Source organism: Pocillopora verrucosa, chromosome 7, assembly GCF_036669915.1.
Source record: "Pocillopora verrucosa isolate sample1 chromosome 7, ASM3666991v2, whole genome shotgun sequence".
NCBI lineage: Eukaryota > Metazoa > Cnidaria > Anthozoa > Scleractinia > Pocilloporidae > Pocillopora > Pocillopora verrucosa.
The window spans coordinates 24,803,794-24,826,946 of record NC_089318.1 but is presented as its reverse complement, the minus strand read 5'-3'; the positions used below and the strand labels follow the sequence as shown (position 1 = coordinate 24,826,946).

General features: G+C 36.7%; 3 protein-coding genes across 4 annotated transcripts; 2 read left to right on the top strand and 1 right to left on the bottom strand.

Annotated features, from left to right (window-relative positions):
• Positions 1–1,093: 1,093 nt before the first annotated feature.
• Positions 1,094–5,440, top strand: LOC131792095 (synaptotagmin-16). Of its 2 annotated transcripts, none has more exons than XM_059109465.2 (2): positions 1,094–1,363; positions 4,393–5,440. In XM_059109465.2, exons 1-2 carry the CDS (start codon positions 1,357–1,359, stop codon positions 5,142–5,144), a joined length of 759 nt encoding a protein of 252 aa, XP_058965448.1. In that variant the 5' UTR covers positions 1,094–1,356; the 3' UTR covers positions 5,145–5,440. The 2 variants fall into 2 exon arrangements, with proteins under 2 accessions (XP_058965448.1, XP_066025548.1); XM_066169451.1 differs by lacking the exon at positions 1,094–1,363 and adding an exon at positions 3,446–3,580.
• Positions 5,441–6,377: 937 nt separating this feature from the next.
• LOC131792059 (uncharacterized) lies at positions 6,378–8,060 on the top strand. Its single transcript, XM_059109420.2, has one exon. It carries the CDS (start codon positions 6,444–6,446, stop codon positions 7,236–7,238), a length of 795 nt encoding a protein of 264 aa, XP_058965403.1. The 5' UTR covers positions 6,378–6,443; the 3' UTR covers positions 7,239–8,060.
• On the bottom strand, positions 7,612–23,153 carry LOC131792058 (phosphofurin acidic cluster sorting protein 2). The gene is made up of 25 exons (XM_059109419.2): positions 23,025–23,153; positions 20,846–20,933; positions 20,610–20,699; positions 18,898–19,023; positions 18,270–18,361; positions 17,728–17,777; positions 17,435–17,517; positions 17,114–17,182; positions 15,845–15,907; positions 15,578–15,750; positions 15,434–15,485; positions 15,053–15,130; positions 14,229–14,414; positions 14,015–14,119; positions 13,421–13,527; positions 12,892–13,046; positions 12,525–12,632; positions 12,056–12,158; positions 11,815–11,857; positions 11,094–11,127; positions 10,882–11,020; positions 10,314–10,413; positions 10,123–10,231; positions 9,517–9,645; positions 7,612–9,042 (listed from the first exon to the last, which is right to left on the bottom strand). Exons 1-25 carry the CDS (start codon positions 23,144–23,146, stop codon positions 8,924–8,926), a joined length of 2,523 nt encoding a protein of 840 aa, XP_058965402.2. The 5' UTR covers positions 23,147–23,153; the 3' UTR covers positions 7,612–8,923.

Sequence of the window (23,153 nt, the reverse complement as noted above, 5' to 3'; positions counted from 1 at the left end):
AAAGTCATCTCGCCCGGAGTCATATCGCCCAGAACCTGAGTCATGTGGCCCGGAATGTTAGTCATATCACCCGAAATAAAAGGTAAAGTTGCCCGATTTTTTTTATCAATTGAAAAATCATCAAAGTGGCTTAGTTTAAGAAACCTCTGAAGGTACCGATAGATCGAAATACCCTTTTGGTGTATACAATTATGTTACCAATCCTTCCGTCAATAATGAAATGTCACTGTGAATGCTACCTGATTCAAACGTTCAACGGAAATAACTAGCCAATAAAAACACCGTTTATTTATTCAACCGTAAGAGAAGGACTTAACGGTACCACTTATTGCTTATTTACAGCCTGTGAGTCTGATCTTTTACGTATTTATTTTTTCAGGCGAAACAACTAAAATTTCGGGTGACATGACTCAGGTTCCTGGCGAGATGATTTCCAGGCGACTTGACCGGTTACCAACCTTCCGATGATACTTAATATATAAAAGCTGGCCAATTATTTAACTAAGTAAAAAAAAATATCGCTTGATTGATTTTCACACCCCTGACGTTTCAAGGAGAATTGTGTAATAGCCAGCAGAGTCTTAAACGTTAGCCAAAAAATGTGCTAAAAACGACATTTCAGCTCACAAGAAGCATTTAAGGCGGAATTTTACTCTTTGTTCGACGGGAGTCCTTTCTAGAATTTTTGGCTTAGATGTACCATCTGGTTCTCCAAACCCTTAACCTATTTCAGACCAAAACTGATTGACATTGTCCGCGCCAGTTCCCAGACCTAGTGTCAGTGGGCATACATCATTCAAAATTAGTAAATTCACTAGTAATATGTAGCTTGAAGGTATATTCTGGCTACCTCTTTATCATTGAAGACACAAATACGCCGATAAGCACTCGTAATTCTCTTGAAAAGGACCAAGTCTGTAAGCATATTACCAAAACAGCTGGTAAAAGTACACCCCATCGGAACGGATTACAAAGTGGGTCATGAGGGATGTCCAAGTCCCCAGAGATATCGGCTCCTTTGGTATGTAAATAGTTTACACAACTAACATAAAATATGTTGATTAATGCAAAATTTATATTCAAGAGAATCTTGGTCGCGTAAAAACATTTGATGATTGAAATTCCATTCCAACGTTAAAAGATCCGTCGCCTAGGGTCATTGTTAAGCTGGGAGTTTAACTTTTCTTTTCATAATTCGCTCCTGTGTTGGTTGTAGGGAATCAGGCAGAAAGATATCTTCGTCTTATAGAGTATGCTGAAGTCAGGACATTTCCTCATTTAGCCAGCATGTGTTGGAATTATTTGCCTGTGGGGGCGTAAAAGCTCTATCTTCATCTTCGACGAAGACTGACCAAAATGGATTGTAAGTTCAGCTTTTTTCGTCATTTTCCCTTATTCCTTCCTGAAGTCAAACAGAAGGATTCTTAAGTATGAGAGGGTTATTCCAATGACGCTTTTCGTGTCATCGTAGAGTTGTAGTGTGCACGGTGAAAAATAATTCAACTAAATCGACAACAAACAACACGAACGTAGCATACTATTTTGTATGGTTTTATGTTCTCTCAACCAGCGCGCAAGCGAGTGAGTTTTAACTACATACTATTTCAGAGCAGGGAATAACAGTTTCATGGTCCGTATCGAATGCTATTTTACTGTAGGGATGGATCGCCGTAATATTGTTTGAGTCAGTAACGGCGGTAGAACTTTGTAGCTTTGAGAAAAGTTTGTTAAAGTAACTGAGTACATTTCTAATTCATTTATAATGATGCAGTACCGACTTGTATAAAGAAGTAGATCCAGTCCGTAGTTGGTGAAAATTTGTGAGAGTCAAGCAGTTAGAAAGTTCTAATTCAACTTGTAATCAGAGAATATCCTTTCGTGCATTCTACGCCCGCTTAAAAGTGAACAAAATCAGAACCTGTTGAATGTGAATCATCTAAGTGATGTAAAATGGGTTGAGACTTTTAATGTTGAATTATACTTGATAATCTGCAAAATTTGGTTCGGTGTAGGTAGTAAGGAAAGCCCAGGTTTTTAGAATAGAATAGAATAGAACAGAACTGGCTCGATGCAGTTGATTGACTTGATTGCTGATGCTTTTGAACAGAAGTCTAAGAATTGAGACGATTCGTACACTGATTAGTTAATGAATGGAGGAAATCAAATGTTCTTGGATAACAAAATCATCTCACTTTTTGTAAATTGCTTCATTTCCCGAGAAGAGTGCTTTATTCTGACTTAAAAAGCGAAGAAGATACGAGACTTTAATCGAAGTAGTGGCTTAGAATAATCTTGCTGTCGTTCTTTGTTGTGTAAATTCTTTGCAAGTCAGTCAACCGGACAGCGAGACGTCGATCAATTCATTCTGCTTAATCTTTGAGAAGCTTTCTTTGATAAACTTAAACTACTTCATAAAACTTATGAGCGACATCAATCAATATACCTCTAGTTTTTATCATATCTGGTTTCTAAGCGTTCCTCGCTGAGTGATTATGAAAAAAAAAAGGTATTCACGGTTGCAATTAGCCTTTTAGGTATATTTTAGCGCGCGCGCTTAAATAAAAACCGCGATTTCCCAACTGTTTAACGACCCGTTGTAACCGTTACTTTTTGCAAATACTGCAAAGTCCAGAAGCAAACCAATGATATGACATCTTTCACTGAGATTACTGACGAGTGTTTGGAAACTAATATCGATATTTTGTATAGTTTTTTGCACCCGTTAGAAGAATGTGATGTTGGTGATATGCCAATTCACCCTAAAATAGTACGATTTGAATATTATAGGAAATTTAGTCACGCTTCAGTAGTTAAACGGAGTGATGAGGGCAAAACAGAACCATCTCGAGCAGCCGACACTGAACCCATAAGTTACGCTTCCGTGTTTCAATTAGATCATTCATCTCATGCAGGACGAACTCAAAAGTTATAAATTATTTTCGAAACTTACGAGACTTCACTCGATTAATTGAAAACCGTTGTTTTATTGAAAACAATGAGCCTGACCAACTGACAACCTCGCACTTCACATAGATTAAGCAAAAAAGTAGCGCCGATCAAACTTCTTCTTTCGTTTTTAAATCCTTACCGATTGCTGAGTGCCTGCTACAAATGCACACCGGCCACAGTGATCAGACTGGCACTTGCTTTAGCTTTCATAGACGATTTTAATAGCAATTCGTCAACGTCGTGAGACAGTGTAACCGAAAAAAATGGTAAATAAAAAATGGCACCAAACAATTAATACAGGTCCAATTGTAGGCTTCATTAAAACTAGCTACGTTTAGAAAGCAAATGTATCAATAAGTAAACTTTGAAATTCGACAATTCCTGTTGCCACAGAAACAGAATGGGGATTTTAAGCATCCATACATTATAGAAAAGTGATTGCAACTGGAGAAACGCACTTCAGTCGCTGATAATCTAGAAGAAATACGTGGAGCTTTTATCATCAGCTTTAATATATGTTATGATCAAATGAATATTGAACATTGATTCACTTGAGGCAAGCAGTTAGCAACGGATATTAACACAACACCGGCGGGTGGCGAACCAATGATGTGGGGCTTCATTCCGTCCGGTAAGCGAGGGTGCTTTGATTTAAAGCAGATTGGAGCTGTAAATGATGTTAGTCATTGTTTTATCGAGATATTGCTATTAAGATGTAACGCTTCTGAATGTATTGATCTGATAAAGATAATGATGGTTGCAGTTGATAAAAACAGGCTGCTCTTAGACATATCAGACTCGTCAGTGGCCGCCGCACGGAAACAATATCTTATCTCCAGCCTACGTATCGTAAAATCTTTGATTTTTCCATGGGAAGTATTCATTTATTATCACCTTCAAATATCACCAGTCTGGTGTTGGTCATCATAAATGAGAACTGTTTTTATCGATTTAAACTGCCGTTAATTACAACTAAATGGCGGACGTTAACACGGCTTCAGAAGAAAACTATTTTGCCAATACATGGCATTTGTCTTGTTTAGAAATAAAAGCTTTATTTTTCCTCCATTTTGCTCCATCTTCTCTCAATTTCAAAGTAGCCTTACGAGACCTTTTAACATGAAGAGCCATGATCGTTTATATGACGTCATTACGGTATGAACTGTCAGTCGATATATTGGCAGATTGACAAATCGTAATAATTTGTTAATCGAATTTCTTTGCTCTTTTCAAGTTGCCATATCTACCTATTTGGTGGAAATGGAGGATCTTTTCATTGTTCGAGTAAGGGCTTTGAATAAATAACCCATATGATAAAGCACCGATTTGGTTACCGTGTTGCCCAAGTCCTTGATTGTTCACCAAAAACTAGAAAACAAAAAGGAAATAAAAAAGGTTAATTTTACTTGTTTACAGTGACGTTAAGATTTTTCTTGCTTCTAGGGTATGTTCCAGCTGTCATTTTCCTGGTGTTTATCGTGATCATTTTAATTGGCCTTTTGGCTACATACTATTGCCTGAATAAAGAGATGTGTCCCTGCTCCAAGATGGAACCTCCCCAGAAAATCAAGGGCGCTGGATACGAGGAACTAGGAGAGGAACCAGCAGACACTTCTGAAGAGGAAGAAGGCCACGAGGAAGAAAAAGATGGAGTCCCTCCCGGGGAGGATTCCCCAGAGAAGTTGCCAACCTTTGAAATGAATGCTGGCGGGGACGATGTGCAAAAGACTGTCTCTGCATACGGAGACATCCAAGTAGATACGGGACTAAAAGAAGTCGACCAGGTCCCAGTTTTTGGAAGCGTTCATTTCCAAGTTGAGTACTCAATTAATGTGGGGCGTGTAGCCATCACGATCTTAGAGGCTCGAGAACTTCCCTCTAAGAGTCGAGGAGGCAGTTCACATTGCCGCTTCCATCTTCTATTGCTCCCATCAAGACGACAACGCTTCAAGAGCAAGTCACGACCAACGAGGCATCCAAAATTCGACGAGAAATTTGTATTTGATCGAGTTTTACAGCAAGACTTATTTAGAATGGCCATAAGAATCAGGCTTTATGGACACGACAAACTCGGAAAGGAGAAAGCGATTGGTGAACACATACTGCAGCTGGCGGACGTGGCTCAGTCACGTGACATGAAAATGGTCGCGTGGAGAGATCTGCGACCTAAACTTTCAGGAAGTGACACGCCCTAATTTTTTAGACTTATTTGATTTGTGACTGGTGGTAAAAACAAACAGTAGTATAAGTATCGATAATTGTTCAACTTATTCTTAAACAGTTTTCTGCCTGATAACATTACACATAATGGGATTCCAAGAGAAGAAAAAACTCCTAACAGTCGATTTTCAGTGAAAATCATGATGTTCGGAGATATTCTGAATTAATGTTGGGCAATGGTTACATTTTGTCGCTGTTTGCAATTGGCAGACATCTGTATGCTACGCTTTGCTTTGGCAATAAAGCGCAAATACTTTTGTACGAAAATTTATATGTAGTGGTGTATTTGGTTGTTGGTACAAGATTATGCCTAGCTATTATTTGGACTTCATTAGCTACGGAGGAGATATACTGATTTACGGCTTGTTAGTTAAAAAACCTTTTACATTTGAATGCTTTTCACGTCCTCAACTTGAAGCAAGTCACGTGTGGGCATTAGCCCAGAGAGACAAGGGGTTAAAAATATCAGTTCCGGTTCGAAACGATTCTTAGGGAAAAAAATCTACCTTAATTTGATCCTCAAATCCCTTCTCGAGGGTAAAACGAAGTGTCTCTCTTTGTCCAGGAACAATGTTCGTGCATATGAAAATGTTTTGCTTTTTTGGAAATTGCATTACTGCACACTCTACACTAAGTTAATTTTGATCAATTTTGCAACAACTCTGTCTTTTGACTCCTCTTCAAGTCAGAGTCAGAATATTGTTGCAATTTCACATTTTTGAGTTGAGCACCAATTGTTTGGCATACTATGGAGTTTTTGTTACGTGGGAGATGGAATAATGGGACACTTCTCCCAGCCCCAGTGATCTTGGCTTTTTCTAAGGTAAAGGAATAAAGGGTGCGAGTTTATAAAGAAACTGTGGCGCTGCGTCGGTGAACTAACACTCGAAACGTCAGCTTTAGAAACTTATTACGATGGCCAGTTTACATTATTATCAACTGAGTTAATAAAACCAAATTTTCTCAAATAAATTTGATTAACGTCAAGAGACAAACCAAAGAACCGAACTACTTATTTCCTTATACTGTTCATTAATTCACCGAAATTTAAACTTGCCTTCAAAAAAATTTGCATGAGGTGGTTATTACAGCTAGTTCTAAGAAAATCATAACATTTCCGAGAATTCTAGAAACGTCACATCCGCTCCTGTTAAGCGTTCTGATTGGCTGAAATAATTAGCTCATCGATCAGAACGGAAAAAAAAACAACAAATCGAGAATCCATCAGTTCTTCCTGTTGTCGTGATTCAACTTTAAAAACAAGGCATATAAACATGGCAACAAATCTAAAAGAGAGCTACGATCTTCTTGGGCTTCCAACTGACGCTACCGAAGAAGAAGTGCGAAAAGCGTACATAAAGAAGGCGAAAGAATGCCATCCGGACAAGAATCCTGATGATCCACAAGCCACAGAGAAATTTCAGGCGCTTAGTGAAGGATACGAGAGAATAAATTCAAATTCGAGAACAGAGTCCACTGATGAGGAAAATTTCAGTGGATGTGATGATTTCTTCAACTTCATATTCTTCCGGGAAATGATGCGAAGGAGGATGAGAGAGGAGATGATAATGAGAATGTTTGGAGGTATATTTGACGACGACATAGGCCTCGAGGGAGTTCACTTCCCGTTTGGAGGGCCTTTATTTAACCGCCCAAGGTCTCATGAATCTTTCGCACGATGGCATCATTCTCGGTTTCAGGATGAAAGAGCACCCAGTGCACACGATACTTCCACTAAATCGTCAAAGAAGGAAAAGCAGCGTAAAAAAAATCCACGCAACGCGTCGGACCTAGGACCCAGCGGAGACTTGCACGAACGAGAATATTCGAGAAGACGTAATTTTAGCAACGAGGCAACAACCTCAGATCGTGGAGAAACTATTAAAAGCAAATCTGCTGAGGAAAGTTTTCCCGCTAGTAATGAAAAAGAAACAAGTGACAAAAAGCGAGATGAACAACGTGATGCTCGAAAGTCAAAGCAGAAAAATAAGAACAAAGGACAAATGACGGCGGCTGAATGGCAAAAGGGACGAAAGAAAAATCACAAAAAGAAGACGGCGAGGTCCTGAAATGCTTGGCCCGGCATCAAGGCCGAAAGTTAAGCCTTGATTCTGTGAAATGGCAATGGGTAACAAAATGATGAAGGTTGATGGAATTCTTACGATTGATCCAATTTTTGTATCTTTCTGGAAAGTTCAACGACTCTCTTCACTCCTGAGAGAATCTCACGTTAGTGACAGAATTGTAAACGGGTATAGAGAGCCTTTTCCACATTTTGTTTCCATTAGTTGTAGTTTCGAAAAAAAATATTGATAATTGATAATAGAACAAAGGAAACTCATTGTTTCACGAGACAAGGCGAGATTGTCTCAAATATTTTGACGGAGAATGTTGGTTTTCACATTCTCTGTTTCCTTTAGTTACTGTGATATTGTTGTTAACTGTTGTGGGGTAGACATCTCTCTTTCGGTTTGTAAGAAATATCGGTCCATTCTTTTTTTTTTTTATTGCGATACCTTGGCGACATTTGAGTAGGAAGACAAAGATAACCCCAGCCCTCAAAAATAAAGACCAACAACACTTTTCTGCATCATAGATTCCGCAAACAGAATAATCAAGTTTATAAGCAGGCTTTAAAGAACTCCTTCAACACTTGGTTGAACAAACGTCTATAAATCGTAACAAGCAATAAAAGAAAAAATACTAAGCTAGGTCAGGTTAGTTAAGGTAGTTAATTTCCATGAAATTACAGCAAATTCAAATCGTTTTTACTAACATCATCTGCGGTGTTAAAACTGTTTGCTGAAACTTCAGCGAATATTGAATTATTGATTAGTTCGTTATTATAAAAAAAATGTTCTTGATCCCATCAAAATAAACGTTTTCCGCAACGTCGTTATAATTCATTATTCCTAATTTCTTTGGGAGACTGTTACTGTACATGGTGACATGTGTGTTGTAAATTGAGGAACATAAATGGGAGGGTTTTAATTTATCATTTCAGAATAAAAAATGAACGTCAATCCTAAAAATAAGGACTTAATCCCGAAGCAAATTATACAAATGAACTTCATCAGAAGCTTCAATGATAGTAGAAGAATCGTTATGTTCTAAATAATACTACTGAACAAAAATCAACCACATCCTAACATACTTTTTTTTTCAATATTTCAAAAAAAAATTAAAATAAATGAATTAATTTTCGGTGAATAAGTGCTGGAAATCACTTTTCTTTTTTTTATAAACTTATTTGACCCAAAACATTTAGTCAACTCTTTTAACAATAATCTTTTTCATAATAATTTATAATCCTTGAAATCGCTTGGCACATTTCAAAATACAACCTAAAAATAAATTCCTACTTAATGTCATTTCAATTACCATCAAAATAAAGATGATTATGTTTGGAAGTTTATAGATTTTAGATAATATTACTTGGAACTTATTGCTGCTTAATGTTCCTTTCTATGGTTGCTTTATATGATCTACCTTCAATTATTACTTTTCTCTCTAACCAGTGTTTTTTATCCGTAAAATAACTTTGCCACAATATAAGCGTCAAAAAAACTTCTTGCTAACAAAATATGCCACATGAAGAGCCTTTTTTTAAAACCCTTACTAGCTCAAACGTTGTTGAATATTCTCAACTTTGATAAGCGAATGTTTCCAATATCTTCTGTTTCCTTCATAATCTTTATCTATGCACAATCCACGTGCACAAGAAAACTCTGGTCGTTTGAGTTGGAAAATGGAGTTAACAAGTGGTCTCGGTTCGGCCAAACAGGCCAATGGGAAAGTTTTTAATATGAGTAGGCCACTGGGATGACAATGAAAAAAACTTGACCCCACTCCACGTCACTCCGTCAATAACAACTGTAAATAGACGAACAGAATAACAACTGTAAATAGACAAACAGAATAATAACTGTAAATAGACAAACAGAATAACAACTGTAAATAGACAAACAGAATAACAACTGTAAATAAACAAACAGAATAATAACTGTAAATAGACAAACAGAATAACTGTAAATAGACAAACAATAACTGAATAGAGAAACAGAATAACAATTGTAAATAGACAAACAGAATAACAATTGTAAATAGACAAACAGAATAACAATTGTAAATAGACAAACAGAATAACAATTGTAAATAGACAAACAGAATAACAATTGTAAATAGACAAACAGAATAACAATTGTAAATAGACAAACAGAATAACAATTGTAAATAGACAAACAGAATAACAATTGTAAATAAACAAACAGAATAATTATGACAACTGAAAATAGATTAACAGAAAAAAAAATCAGAGACTAAGTGAAGACTAAGTAGATAGCTCACCATTTAATGTACTGCTCTGTCCTTTAGTGGTGCAGATCAGTTTCGACACATTCACCATTACTGGTTGGTTCTTGGAATCAGCGTCTTTCTCTTTGGATTTTTTCATGGAACGCATCATTGCCTCGAGTCCTGTGACAACAAAAAATAGCACCATTTCACACTTTAGCATCGAAGAGAATACCGATCTGTAGTGGAATGCTACAAGACAGTGTTTGGTCTAAATGGCCCAGACTTTGATGATTATTTCGAATTTTGTAGAGATAAACTAAAGCCAACCATCCACAAAAAATACAAACTAAATTAGCTAAAGTTAACTCCTTTAAGGACCCCTTCTTCGTTATTATTATTATTATTATTATTATTATTATTATTATTATTAAATTTCAACACCTTACTCGCCACACTAACCGGCTTGCTCCGCCAAACAGCCTAAGAATACCCAAAACGTTATCACTGGAATATTCAGAAAACTCTCTGGTTGCTTTTTCTCAAAATCGTGATTATGGCTCCTAGTATTGACAAGTAACTCTCTTGCTGACACAGGACTGACTTCCACCCACACATCCTTCACATTAACAATAATAATAGCATTTCAAAAGTTCAGACCTCTTTTATTGCGTTCTTTGGTGACCGCCATTACTGAAAGCGCAGATGATTCCTCAGGAGTTGAAAGTCTTGTAACCACCAGCGTTTTGAAAGTTGTTTTAAGCGAGGACTAAAAATCAAAACAGGGAATGAGACAAAAGCATTAGCAATAACAAATTAGATGGTGCTGTGCAATTGGTGACCTAACTTACTTTGTTGACATCTTTTTTATTCCCCGCTGCAAGCCAGTAGTCCACTTGAAGATCCATCTGTTCGCTTGAGTAAAGGCTCCCACCACTGCTCTCCTGGAGCCTGGTGGGTACAAAAGTACTAGGCATCAAGAATTATTATTATTATTATTACTGCCTTTACCTGAGAACAAAGAGAATAAACCCCTTTATCCATATCACAGCTACAATACCCGAAAACGCGACCAAGCATTAGGGTTGGTTTCCATACGATAGCTGCGATCGTTTGCAATCACAGATGCAAGAGTATTGTGGAGTAGATAATACGATATTACGATTACCGCTGTAGATGAAACTTGGTTTCCGTTTGAAAGCAGATCGCCAGCCACTCTTCTTGGCGATCGCATCGTTATATGGAAACAAAGCTTCAAGTTTAAAGGCAGAAGTAAAACTTAATATGGAGTGGTCCAAAGTTATAGCATTACTAGCCTATTACCATAAACTAAGAAAAGTAGCGCAAGAAAACAAGCAATATAATGGGCGAATACAAAATCTGACGGTCTTTATTAGAAGATGAAAGTAATTAGCGTACCCACTCAAAGGAGGGCTTGAAAATGGAGGCGTTTGCGAAGATCCTGGAGCAGGAGCTTGACTGTCACCCCTAGAGACAGCCCCTGTACTTTTGGCTCCAGTGGTCGATGGCGTTCCACTTGTCACTACAGGTTCTTCGTCTGCTTGAATAAAACTAAGTCAGAATGAAGTTAAACGCTAAAAACGAAGAATTCATTCCAAACAGTGAATTACCTTGGTATATGTCGGCTGATCCAATCCTAACATCCTGCAATGAAAATGTACACGTCAAACTACTGTATATCTTGTTCCATTCCCTATGAATTACGACCAGCCCCTTCCTTGAAAATTCAGCTAGTTTGGCGGCAGGCACTAAGGGCGAACCCCCAGTTGGGGAATGGCCCGTTGACAGTGGCCAAAGCAACCTGGATCCAATTATGGAATAATTGAAACATTTTGAGATTTCTTGTTATTCCATACCCAGGAATTTGCTCTGCAGATTATCTACTCCCTGAGTTTTACGATAACAAGCTATTGTGTTTCGATACGAACGAAAGTTTTTTTGAGATTATTTTCTGCGATATTCAATTATTGCAGCAGAACAAAAACAAGGGTGGAAAAGGCGTAACTTCAGCTTTTATTAATTGCCGAGTGGCCGCACATTCAATTTTATTGAGACATTTCATTGAACCCTGATGCGTCTTCAAGGATAACACAAAAACAAAATCAAACAAGAAGAGTTTGGCGATCATAGTGGTTAAGTAATTATAACCTATTTTTTTTTTATTTTAAAACCACACTCATAGTCATAGTCAAGAATGCTGACCCTTTAAACATTTTTATATCTCATGATACGATTGTACCCAAAAACAACCTAAAAGAATAAAATTTTTGGTTAATGTTTTATTACTTTTCACTCAATCGTCCTACGCTTTACATCGAATTGATTACTTACACAAACAAAAGGCAAAAACACTTGGGAAGATCCTTCCTCTGATCTAGAAGATGAACAGGAATACAGCATGACAATACGAGCTTTTCGTAATCAAGCATTCCAAACAGACTTGGATATATTCCGTTGGGGCGTGCTTTAAAAGCTGAGTACAGACAGCCCTATCTGTCGGTATCACCGAACTAAAATATCGCCGCAACCAGGGGAGAAATAAGGCAATGAAAGTACACCAGTTATCGCTCACCCTTTTAGTTTTGTATTCACAAGAGCCTCAGCAATCGGTAAGTTGTGCGTGATTGTCGCTGATGACATCAGAGTTTTAACTCGCCTGCTCACCTCCTCGAAATCTAACAGAACAAAATTCCGAAAGGTAATCAGAGACGATAATAAGACTACAATGACACAATAGTACAGTATGGTATATCAACACAACAACATTATACTAGAGAAGTAAAGTAACCACGTTACAATAGGATATATTTTTTTACACTTCGGTGGTGCCTTGGTGAGAGCACTCACCAACCACCAGTAGTGTCGTCTGGATTCTACAATTGGATATATCCTTGATCTGCTAATACGATTCACTCAAAAGAGGAATGTGAAAGTATCACCACAAGAAATAGCATAGGATAAGTAGTTAAATTATCTTTTCGTTTTCATATAAACTACCTCGCTTAGAGTAAACAAAAGCTAAAAAAGACCTCCCGACTTACCAATAGCAGTGTCTGAATGCTCAAAAGCTTCTCTCCAAAAGTTATCCATAAAAAGTGAGTTGTACCTTGCATCTAGTCCTCCAATGTGCCTGGCCAGAGGTTGACCGTCTGAAAACAATGCAGACCAACAACAGTAAACCTTGAGAACCAAAACATTGTCAAGGAACAACAACGTCTGGCTAATACTTATAGCCAAGGTGTATTCCTTCCCATGACAATTCCAAGCGACATGATATGGAAGAAATTTCACAGGTTAGAAAGTCTTACTACAAATTGCACTCAATAGTCATTGTCTTCTCAATTCACTTTTTTTCTTTTTTTTTTTTTTTTTTAGCTACAGACCACTTTTGGTTTGAAGAAAACTTACCAAGAGGAATAAGGAGAAATCGAAGAAAAGTCTGCCAGTCTGGTGGCTTGGAAGAAAAGTATTCCACATACGGCTGAAGAACAGCACTAATATACGACTCTGTGCCCGCGATGGCCACACCCAACTGAGGCGGGGAAGCTGAATGAGTATTTATACTAGCAAAAGAAACAGGATTGAGAAGAGAGTATGAAAGACAAGACATGTCAGTCAAGTCAGAAAATTTACAACGTCTGAGACTCTAACTCATTGGAATATCTCAGTGAATTTGTGTAATTTATATTTACTGTGGTGGATTAAGTTAGCTTACATAAGCCTTTCCTCATTTCTATAAGGAAAAGCTACTATTTTATAAAAAGTTAGCTTTCCTCCATTCAAAGTAAGGGGCGAACTCCCGTTACCGGCTGACAAAGCAGGTCAGTTTCTTTACAAACTAACTGATTCATTCATTAATACAAATGCAGAAACAAAAGTTTTCTGTAGTCACAAGAGAGATAGAAAAACATGGCATATGGAAATAAACTTTTCTTACAATTTCTGGTATCTATTGACAATGGCTAGAAATACAGCCTGCACATCAGAACTGGATCTTGTACAAATCATCTTCACAGCTTTGTCACAGAGCTTCAATGCCAAAAGCTGCACAAAATAAAAACAAACATGTGCTGTCAACTTTTTAACACACTACAAAATACTAACATAATTTCAGCAATCATGTGAGAGATTTTTAAACCTATTTAAAATTTGTGAGTTTGAACATAATGAGCTGGTTTTTTAAACAAAGTCAAGCCATTGTTGAACAAAACCATGTTCTAGGTCATTTTTAACTTTACTTTTATCAGAACATTTATTTTTGTGAACAGTGTGAAGGAGTTAAAAAACTAGCAGTGGAATTCCATTTATTTAATTAAATCAACCCTCTCATAGAGAATTCATGAAGTCCTCTATTGGCATAAAAACCATGGTTTGGGTTAGACCTTGTGTTCATAACCAGTCCAATAAGTTTAGTCAGTTTTTTTCTTTAAAAAAAAAAAAAGATCTGAATTTGAAGTGAGATAGAGATGCCTAGCAATAATCCCACCACATATTTCAAATAAAACATCAGCAATAAATGTTTGACAATTACCTGGCCCTGCCACTCAGAAGTACTAATCAACAGAATGCATTCAGGAATGTCACTATCCCCAGACAGCACACTGCTAAGTTGTTCATTCAAGGTGCCTCTGGGTAGCTGACAAAATAAATACTCTCAACTTAACATTTCTTTGTAGAGTTGAATAAAAATCCTTCACGCATAAATTACATCAATTTCAACAACAATAAGACACATTTGGACCCACCTGCAGGTCAACATCACTATTTCTCCTCTTTGTTAAGGTGTCTGGCTCTTCTGTTTTCCTTCTTTCCTTGAATGACACACTGCGACGAACTGAGGGTGTGTCATCAACACCTCCAGGCCCCGATAAAAGGTCAGATGAGTTTGTGATGTCTGATAAGTTATCTCCATCAGAGTGTGGGCTCACATCCTTGAAACAAGAGGACCACTCATGGTCTGAGATCAAACTGAGCAAACCTCCTACATGTGATTATTCAGAGAGCACAAAGAAAGGAGAAACAGACATCTAATCCAATCCTTCCAAGTTTTGATCTCAGTTTCCCTTCTATTTTTTGTGCTCCCCAGTCTCACTCACTCACTCCTCCATCTCACTTGTTCCCCCTTGTCACACTCACTGCCATGTTTTACTCACTCCACCCTGTCTCTGTACTTCCCACTGTCTAGGTCACTCCTCCTGCCTCATTCACTCTCCCTGTCTCTGTCCCTCCCCCCTGTTTCACTCACTCCCTCTGTTTCACTCACTCCCCTGTCTCACTCACTACCCCCTGTCTCACTCACCTCCCCCTGGGACACTCACTACCCTCTGTTTCACTCACTCCCCTGTCTCACTCACTACCCCCTGTCTCACTAACCTCCCCCTGGGACACTCACTACCCCCTTCTTCACTCACTCCCCCATCTCACTCACTCCGCCTGTCTCACTCACTCCCCCTGTCTCACTCACTACCCCCGGTCTCACTCACTCCCCCTGTCTCACTCGCTCCCCTCTGTCTCACTCACTCCCCCCTGTCTCACCCACTCTCACCACACTACACCATCATATGCTCACCATTTCATGATCTGGCTGCAGGTCTTCTCCTTCCACTTGAATAGCGAATTGTGGACAGTAACTGTTTCCTTGACCAACCTAAAATACAGAAAACTCATTCACACACTTGAATATTACCAAGCTGTTTTGCATTCATTGGCAAGTTATGCATTAGGAAGGTTTACTTACAAAGTAATTTACCACTTGGACAAAAAGGAATAAGTTAAAATATGCGTCCCCCAACATATTACTTCTCAGAGCCAGAGTATTCATCTCTCTGAAATTACAGCTATGTTCTGCTTTCATCAACTATAAGGGTAATTAGCCTGGTGTATACAGTAAAAAATGATGTATCTTGCAAGTAGCAGTAACAAAGCCCTCCTTGATAGTAACAAAACTTACCAAAGAATGACTTGGTACATTTTCAGTAGAACTTCTGGGATCAAAGTAAGGTCTAAAAAAGTTAATTATGACTGTTGGTCAAAAGGAATGCTCAGCCTTACAAATTGAAGGAAATCCTAACTGTTCCAAACATTCTAGAAATACCTCAGTGATGGTTTAGGTGTTGACACAATACTAATGGTGTCTTCAAGAAAGTCATTTTCTGCATCACTGTCCAAGTCCTCCAGATCATCAGGAAAAAGGAAATCATCAGCGGTTTCATTTTCTGGAGGACTGATGTCAATATCTGGGTATGTTCCCATTTCACTTTCTAACTCCTAAAGGTGAAATGAATTAACTTGTGACTTTACTTTTTCATACATTCATGTAAAATGCATGAATGTCCACAGAACAATTTTTGGTAGTACTTACTTCCTCTGGAACTTTAAACTTCTTTAAGAGTGCGATAAACTTTTGTTTAAAATTCTTTTGGTGCTGTATGAAAACAATTTATTAATAGAATTACATACAACATCACTAAAAGCCTGGCAATCTAAAACATGTGGCAAGCATTGCATAAGATTGCTTATACCAGTCAGCATTAACAAGGCATGAGAAGGGCATGGGGTCAGACTAAGGAACAGACCCTGTAGGAAATTTGTTTAATTCATCATTTCTGCTCACTAACCCACTTACTTCACAAAACCTGTTAATGTGGCAACATGTAAAGTGAGCAGTGCTGAGTTTCATGTAAGATCAACACAAGTTTGTGTGTATTTTAAGTGATATTTGATGTAAATTTGGTCATAATTTGGCCCTCCATTTGTCTGGGAAAGAAGGTACCTCTTTGGGAATGAATGAATGAATTTTGTGTTTTAGCCTGCCATGATGCTTGACCATATGTAAAGCAACAAAGTTTTCCCTAAGTGATGATAATTACAAGAAAACCTGGGTGCAATGTGTTGGGGAAATCAACATTCACTTGACTTTACTATGAAAAATCAAAATCCAGAAAATTATGGGCAGTTCTTAGGAGAAATTTCTGGGTAACAATAAATTACATGCCTATACTTTAATCCTTTGTTCTTTGGGTACTTCACAGTCGCCATTTCTCACTCACTATTTGAAATCAAGGTTTTACCCCTGATTTCTCTAATTGCAACCAAATATTTATGTTGGTGTGGATCTTTGCCAAGATCACCCATAAAACAATCACTATTACCAAAAAAAGTCAATCACTATTGCTGAAATTTCTTCAAAAAGCCCATAAAACTTTTACAATATGACAAATAATTGAGAAATTTGACTATTTCCTATCTGAAGAGAAAGAATGAACAAACAAATAACTTTCTAAAATCTTAGCACCATCAATGTTTATGGAAATCAATAAGATACTTAACAAACTGTTGGTGAATATTGGAGCTGTGTCAGAAATCAAGCTGAGTGAATATCAACCCAACATTGTTTGGCCTTTTCACTGTGAGTTGCTGCAACCATTAATGGACTGGAAACCAGCACTCAGGCAAACCATAAAGAATTCAGGCAGATAATGACCAACAGTTCAGTGGAATGAACCAAAGAAGGCTATTCAATGAAGCTGATAGATAATTATGTTCAATGACTACATTTAAAGCCCTCTTTTTTATTTAACAATACCGTATAGTTTTTATTACAAAATCTGGTCAGCTGAATTTTCCAAACCTTCGCAGGAATAGTGATTTTTCCATGTCTTATTTTCCCACCTTGTCTCTGTTCCACATCTAGAATATCCTTTAAAATGCAAATTTTAGAACAGACTAATTTAAGTGTTGGAACTTTGTGACTTGTTACAAATGATATCCACTGCCTAAATACAGTCATTTAAAATGTGACCAATAAAACCCACAACCCAAGATTACAAATGAACCAAAGAACTAGGATTGAAATCAGTTTTCTCTTTGTTAATTGCTATTTACAGCTGGTGATCTTTGGTGGTAATGAAAATCATTGCAAGACATTGAGAATTCAGAGTAATAAACTTACAGCATCCCCACCACTGTCACTTCCTTCCTGGTCAGACAGTGAGAAGTCATCATCATCATCACTAGAATTGTCGTCACCATCACCTGAAATGTGAAAAAGAAGAGGAACATGTAATTAATGGTGTGTACAGGTAAAAGCATTTCGTCCAATAGAACTAGGGAATTTTTTAAATTTAAATTCAAGAAACTCTTTAAGTCTTGCACATCATCATGAAAACAAACCCTGGTGTTAAATAATGGTAATTGTGGCCAAGGTTACACCAGATAATATTGAAAATGATGTACTTTAACTACCTCTGACTAATGATCCAGTAAGTCTGTCTCCATCTGTTTCAACTGGTTGACTGAAAATTAATACAGAAAAATTAATACATCAGATTTTTCCTATTAGAAAAACTAAAACAAAAACAAAAATTATTGTTTGAAAAATTATCTTGAAATAGAAACAAAAAATTGTAAAATTAAAAAAAAAAACTTAGACTGTTCTCCCGAATGCAAAACACCTAATTTTTTCAAATATGAGCTGTTGAGACATCTCCTGTCTAAACATACCAGTGACTATAGTTGAATGTGAGTAACTGGCTGTGATTGGTATGACTTTGTGATATAATCATTACATCACTTAAATCAAATATTATTAATCTTTATTTTGGTGCATATAAATCAGCTGAGGTATGTAAATAACAGTATCATATTTGAGCCTCATACTAATTCCAGTTTCCACAATACCAAAAGTGTGAAAATTATGTTAAATTTTATGTTGCTAACTTTTAATATTCCATCGGAAAACTGCATCACAATGGACAGGAACAATGTTGAACTACATGATGCATTACCTGGTAAGGGAATTGACAGTAATCAGGGCCACTGGAACAAGACTTCCTTTCGTGTACAACTTGAGTTGATTGTCCACTGAGTGCTGGAGAACCTAGTGAGACATCAATTAATATTATCATAAGCCCAACAAGAATTGTTACGACACAGTGAACCTTTTTTTGTCTTGTCACGAGCATGGGACAAAGAAAAAATTCTGAGTCCCGTGAAGAATGGAACCTCAGACCTTTGGATTCCACACTCCAATGCTCTACCACTGAGCCACAGAGACTCCACAGTGAGCGAGGTCTATCACAAAGTTGATATGACACCCATCCTGCATATTGCTAGGATCAGCAATGTTGATAGCATAATATTTGTAGATAGAAATAAGGAGTGGAGTCTCTATGGCTCAGTGGTAGAGCATCAGAGCGCAGAATCTGAAGGTCTGAGGTTCAATTCCTTGATGGGACTCAGAATTGTTTCTTTGTCCCACACTCCTGACAAGAAGAAAAACAGATCTTTCTCTATTTCTTTCCCAAGCTAAAAAAACCTACCATCTTTCTTATTTCTATCTACAATGAACCTTGTTTCTCAACAACCATACCATGTAGCCACAACAGATTTAAATACTTAGAAATGAATACCAACCTGTCCCATGTTAACAAGGCCTACAGCTAGTGTTTTAAATCCAAGAATTGTGCGATTCTTGTACTTCTTTCGTCGTTGAAGCATGACTTGAAGATTGTTACCAGCTCTCTTCAAAAAGTGTGGATACTGAAACAAAGAATAAAATAATCACAGTCTGCAAAGTGAAACTGCTATGAAGTTGTAAAACAATATCCAGCAAACAGGTAATGAGAGTACTCAAATGTATCTTGATCAACACTAAATTCTCGCAACTAATTTACAAAGAAATGTGTAGCAGCTAGAGGGGAGAATTAACAATCAGATCTTGGAAGTTAAAGGGTTAAAAAGTCATAATTTGCATTCTCTAGCAATAGGCTTCATGTCTGCTTTCAGGTATTTTGTGAGTTAAAGGGTTAAAAAGTCATAATTTGCATTCTCTAGCAATAGGCTTCATGTCTGCTTTCAGGTATTTTGTGAGTTAAAGGGTTAAAAAGTCATAATTTGCATTCTCTAGCAATAGGCTTCATGTCTGCTTTCAGGTATTTTTTTTCCCTTTCGTTAATGATTTTTTTTTCTTTTAATTGTCCAATTCAAAGGGGATAATTTGCAAACCAAATTATCCATGATGCAATAAAAAATATAAGCTGCCGAGCTGGTTCAAGAGCTAAAGACCAACACACCTCTTTACCTGGTATATTGATTGAAACAAGACTGTGTATCAGAATGCACAAGCGCTTCTTTGTCTGATTATGTAGTTTTTTTTTGTAGTACAAATGTGCTGTGCAATACTGAGAAATTGCCCTAAATCATACCTATAGACTAAGCATCAAAAAGAAAAAAAAGCATGCTTCTTCCTTGTTTTTAGTACCACAGGTACATGTAAGTCACTCAATTATTTTTCACCAATATTTAACTTTTCTATAAATTCCTTTAAATAACCCAGTGAAAGAAAAGTGTCCAAAGATTTTTCCAGCTTTGAGCACTAATTCATCAAGAAGCTCAGAGTAACTAATTCATGATTCAATTTATAACAATTGTTTCTCCTAGTTTTTGTTTCAGAAATAAGGTTTCTAACAAAAATTGCTATCCATGTCACTCAAAAACTGACTAATCATATGACAAGAAAATATAAATTCAAAATGAAATTGATCTAAGTGGTCATGGGTGGACAAAATACTACAGTAAAAAATAGAAAAGAAAAGAAAAATAAATGTCTATTGGAAACATAAGGAGTTATGAAAAGAATAAAATTAAGGAAGAAATTGAAATGCTGTCAGTGATAAATATATAAGATATGACCTGGATATCTGAGGCAGAAAATTACCTCAGATGTAAAGTGAATAAGTATAGGCTTATTAACTCAGTTTTCTCATCACTCCTTTCTTTCTTTCTTTAACATATGTTTCAATCTAAATACAAAAGCTACATCTGAAATTACAGAGTAAACTAATTATGCAATTTCCATTTTGGAATTAGCCTTTTTAGGATTTCTCCATATGGGAAGCAAAACTATATAATATATTGTTTATGCCTATTTCCTGCAAGTCTGAGCATACAGGTGAGATCATCATTTTTGTTGTCTGAATGGAAAAGTTGCCTGTCCCAAATACACAGACGGCCCATCATTTTCTTTTTCTGAATGGAAAAGTTGCCTATCCCAAATATTCAGACAGCCCAAGTTTCCTGCCCTAGTTATCATATTTTTAAATCTATAATTATCTTCATTAACCGACCTGCAGAGAAAAGGATAGATCCAAATCAGTGTCAATCAAACCAGAGGATGGAAGAACTATCTCATTTGACCTAAGTGTTCTGCGGGAGCTCTAAAAAAACAACAACAAGTGTATCTATCAAAGATTAATAATAATAACTGTGTGTTGAATTACTGCAAATTCTGTTTAGTGTGTTGCTTACATACCCTATTCAAATATTACACTTTATAGCATTAATTATTTAATGGTTTATTTACCTGCATTGAGACTGAGATGATTACTTCAGTCAAACTTGGTTCTAAGGGTTTCAACAACTCCAGTCGAGTTAGCGTCATCGTACACAGCCTGAAACATAACTCAACTCATCAACTTTCTCATTTGACAACTTCCAAAGAAACATTTTCATGGTGGAGAGTACAATCATTGAATCCTGGAAAATTTTTATACTTGCTTTTATTGATTCTGATTCTGTGAGTAGTGGTAACAAAGTGTCTTAAGACTTTGACAGTGACTATCAATCCACTTTTATCCACATTAGGTATAAGCTTTGCATTAGTCACACTGAACTTAATTAAAAGGTTGGATTGCTGAATTGACTCTATTTTCTGCTTCTCTGTATAACAATGCATGACTATATAATTATGAAAGTTCAGATAAAGGTAAAAACGGAGTGATAAACCATACTCTCTTGACACTAGTCAGTGGTTAACCAAGGTAATATACCCAAAGATAAAATGGGACCCTGTGTGATGCTTTATATTTCAAAAGGAAAAAAATACTCTTTCCCTAACAGAAGTTTACCTTTCATTACCAAAACATAAGGCTAATGGGAAATGAAGAAGCAAGAGAAGAATTGTCAAGAAACAGAGGCCTTTTAACATCACACCTCATTGCTACAAAAATGACAGTTTACAGGGAATATCTGCCAGTTAATTTTCATAACCTAGAATTTTATGAAACTCACCCACAAAGACCCACAAAAGCCTTTTAAACTAGAAGCTTACAAAACAATGCTAAATATCTTAATGTTACATTTTGGTAGCTCATTCCCATATATTTGGTCACATTTAAAACTTCACAAGAAATAAATAAATGGAATCCAACAATGTCTTTTTTAATAAATATATTTAATACCAAAGAATTAGGCCTAACCACAAAATAAGATTAAGAGAGAATAAAATCTGTTTTGATTCCTAGAACACTTGCCAGATGTCTCTCATCAACAAAACAATAATTTATTAGCTTGGGAGGAATTTGCATACCTGCAGATTTTAGGTTTCTTATATTCTTTCTTCCTTTTTTTAGCTGATGGTTGAAATTTTTTAAAATCAACAGAATTATATTTATTGATGAAGCCAGTAAGGATTCTAAAGAGAAGTACATATTTTTAAGTCAACCTGAGCAAAAATTGCCTTTATAGCACGGAAAGAACCAAACTTAAAATTCATGATTTTTTAATATGCAGTATGTTCAACAATGATGAATGTTGTTCAACATGATGAATGAATGAATATCTAAGAGAAAGAGACAGCAGTTTACATTAGCTTGCTTTTTGACACAAAGGCGTGAGCTAAAAATTTTGTAGAGAAAATGTGTCAATTGCTAAATCAGTATCAACCCCAGATAATTGAATAATTTGCTTTGAAGTACTTGAACCACAACTTACTCTCAGTGCAGTTTTCAGCCACAGCAGAGATTTCGTTTGTTCCTTCAAGAACATAAATAATGCGTAAACCGTAAAACTAAAACTCTGGTGTTATTCGAACGTTAAGGTGGAAAAGAAAAAAAAAATCGCTGAGACTAATATTCTCTGAATAGTCCCCGTCCGTGATCTTTGTTCGTATGATCCAAATAAAATTTAGAAGAACACATGTCGACAAAAAATTGATAATTTCATTTCAGATATTCAAAACATTTTGAAAACCGAATTTGGCAGAGACAAATTCCAAAGTAAATAAATTTACAAATCAACAGATTTTTGTTAAGGGCAAGTTTCCTGGGTGCATATCACACCTCGGTTAAATTGCTACTTCCTTGAGAAAAATTTGAACGAACTGCTACAAAAAACTCCACCATAAATCTGCAAAATCGTAACGGTTTATCGCAACAGCATACAGCACGTGTTTGGTGATGACAAAATGGAGTAAAGTTAGACATTCGTGATTTCAATCCAACAAATAAAAGATCAAGATAGAGGGCAGTCATTTCTTTAAATACACGTTACTTACTTAGACCTGGGCAAGGAGACCTGCCTACATAAGCTTTAATACAACTGTTTTTAGCTTGCTACATAAACAGATCTTCAGCAATAGACTCTCACTGCATAAGACTCAAGCCTGAGTCAACGGGACATGGTCTTCGGGAAAAATGTAAGCTTACCTTCAAGTGATTGCAAAAGTGCCGATACAAAAAAAAATAGTTTTCAAAAGCACTCACCGCGGTACACAGTTTGGCGACGTTCTCTCGACTTCCCAAGTGGCAAATAATTTCATGGGAACAGGTCTTTGGGGAGTGGAACCGGTCGAAACATCTCGACGAGTTCCCCCTGTCTCCGCCATATTGAGT

Coding starts and splice junctions, on each gene's coding strand:
- LOC131792095 (XM_066169451.1), top strand. CDS start 3,556: ATGATGTGGGGCTTCATTCCGTCCG. Junction 3,581..4,392: donor GTGGGGCTTCATTCCGTCCG/GTAAGCGAGGGT, acceptor TCTTGCTTCTAG/GGTATGTTCCAGCTGTCATT.
- LOC131792059 (XM_059109420.2), top strand. CDS start 6,444: ATGGCAACAAATCTAAAAGAGAGCTACGATCTTCTTGGGCTTCCAACT.
- LOC131792058 (XM_059109419.2), bottom strand. CDS start 23,146: ATGGCGGAGACAGGGGGAACTCGTCGAGATGTTTCGACCGGTTCCACT. Junction 15,486..15,577: donor ACACCTAAACCATCACTGAG/GTATTTCTAGAA, acceptor TAACTTTTTTAG/ACCTTACTTTGATCCCAGAA. Junction 12,633..12,891: donor ATTTCTCCTTATTCCTCTTG/GTAAGTTTTCTT, acceptor CATTGTTTTCAG/ACGGTCAACCTCTGGCCAGG.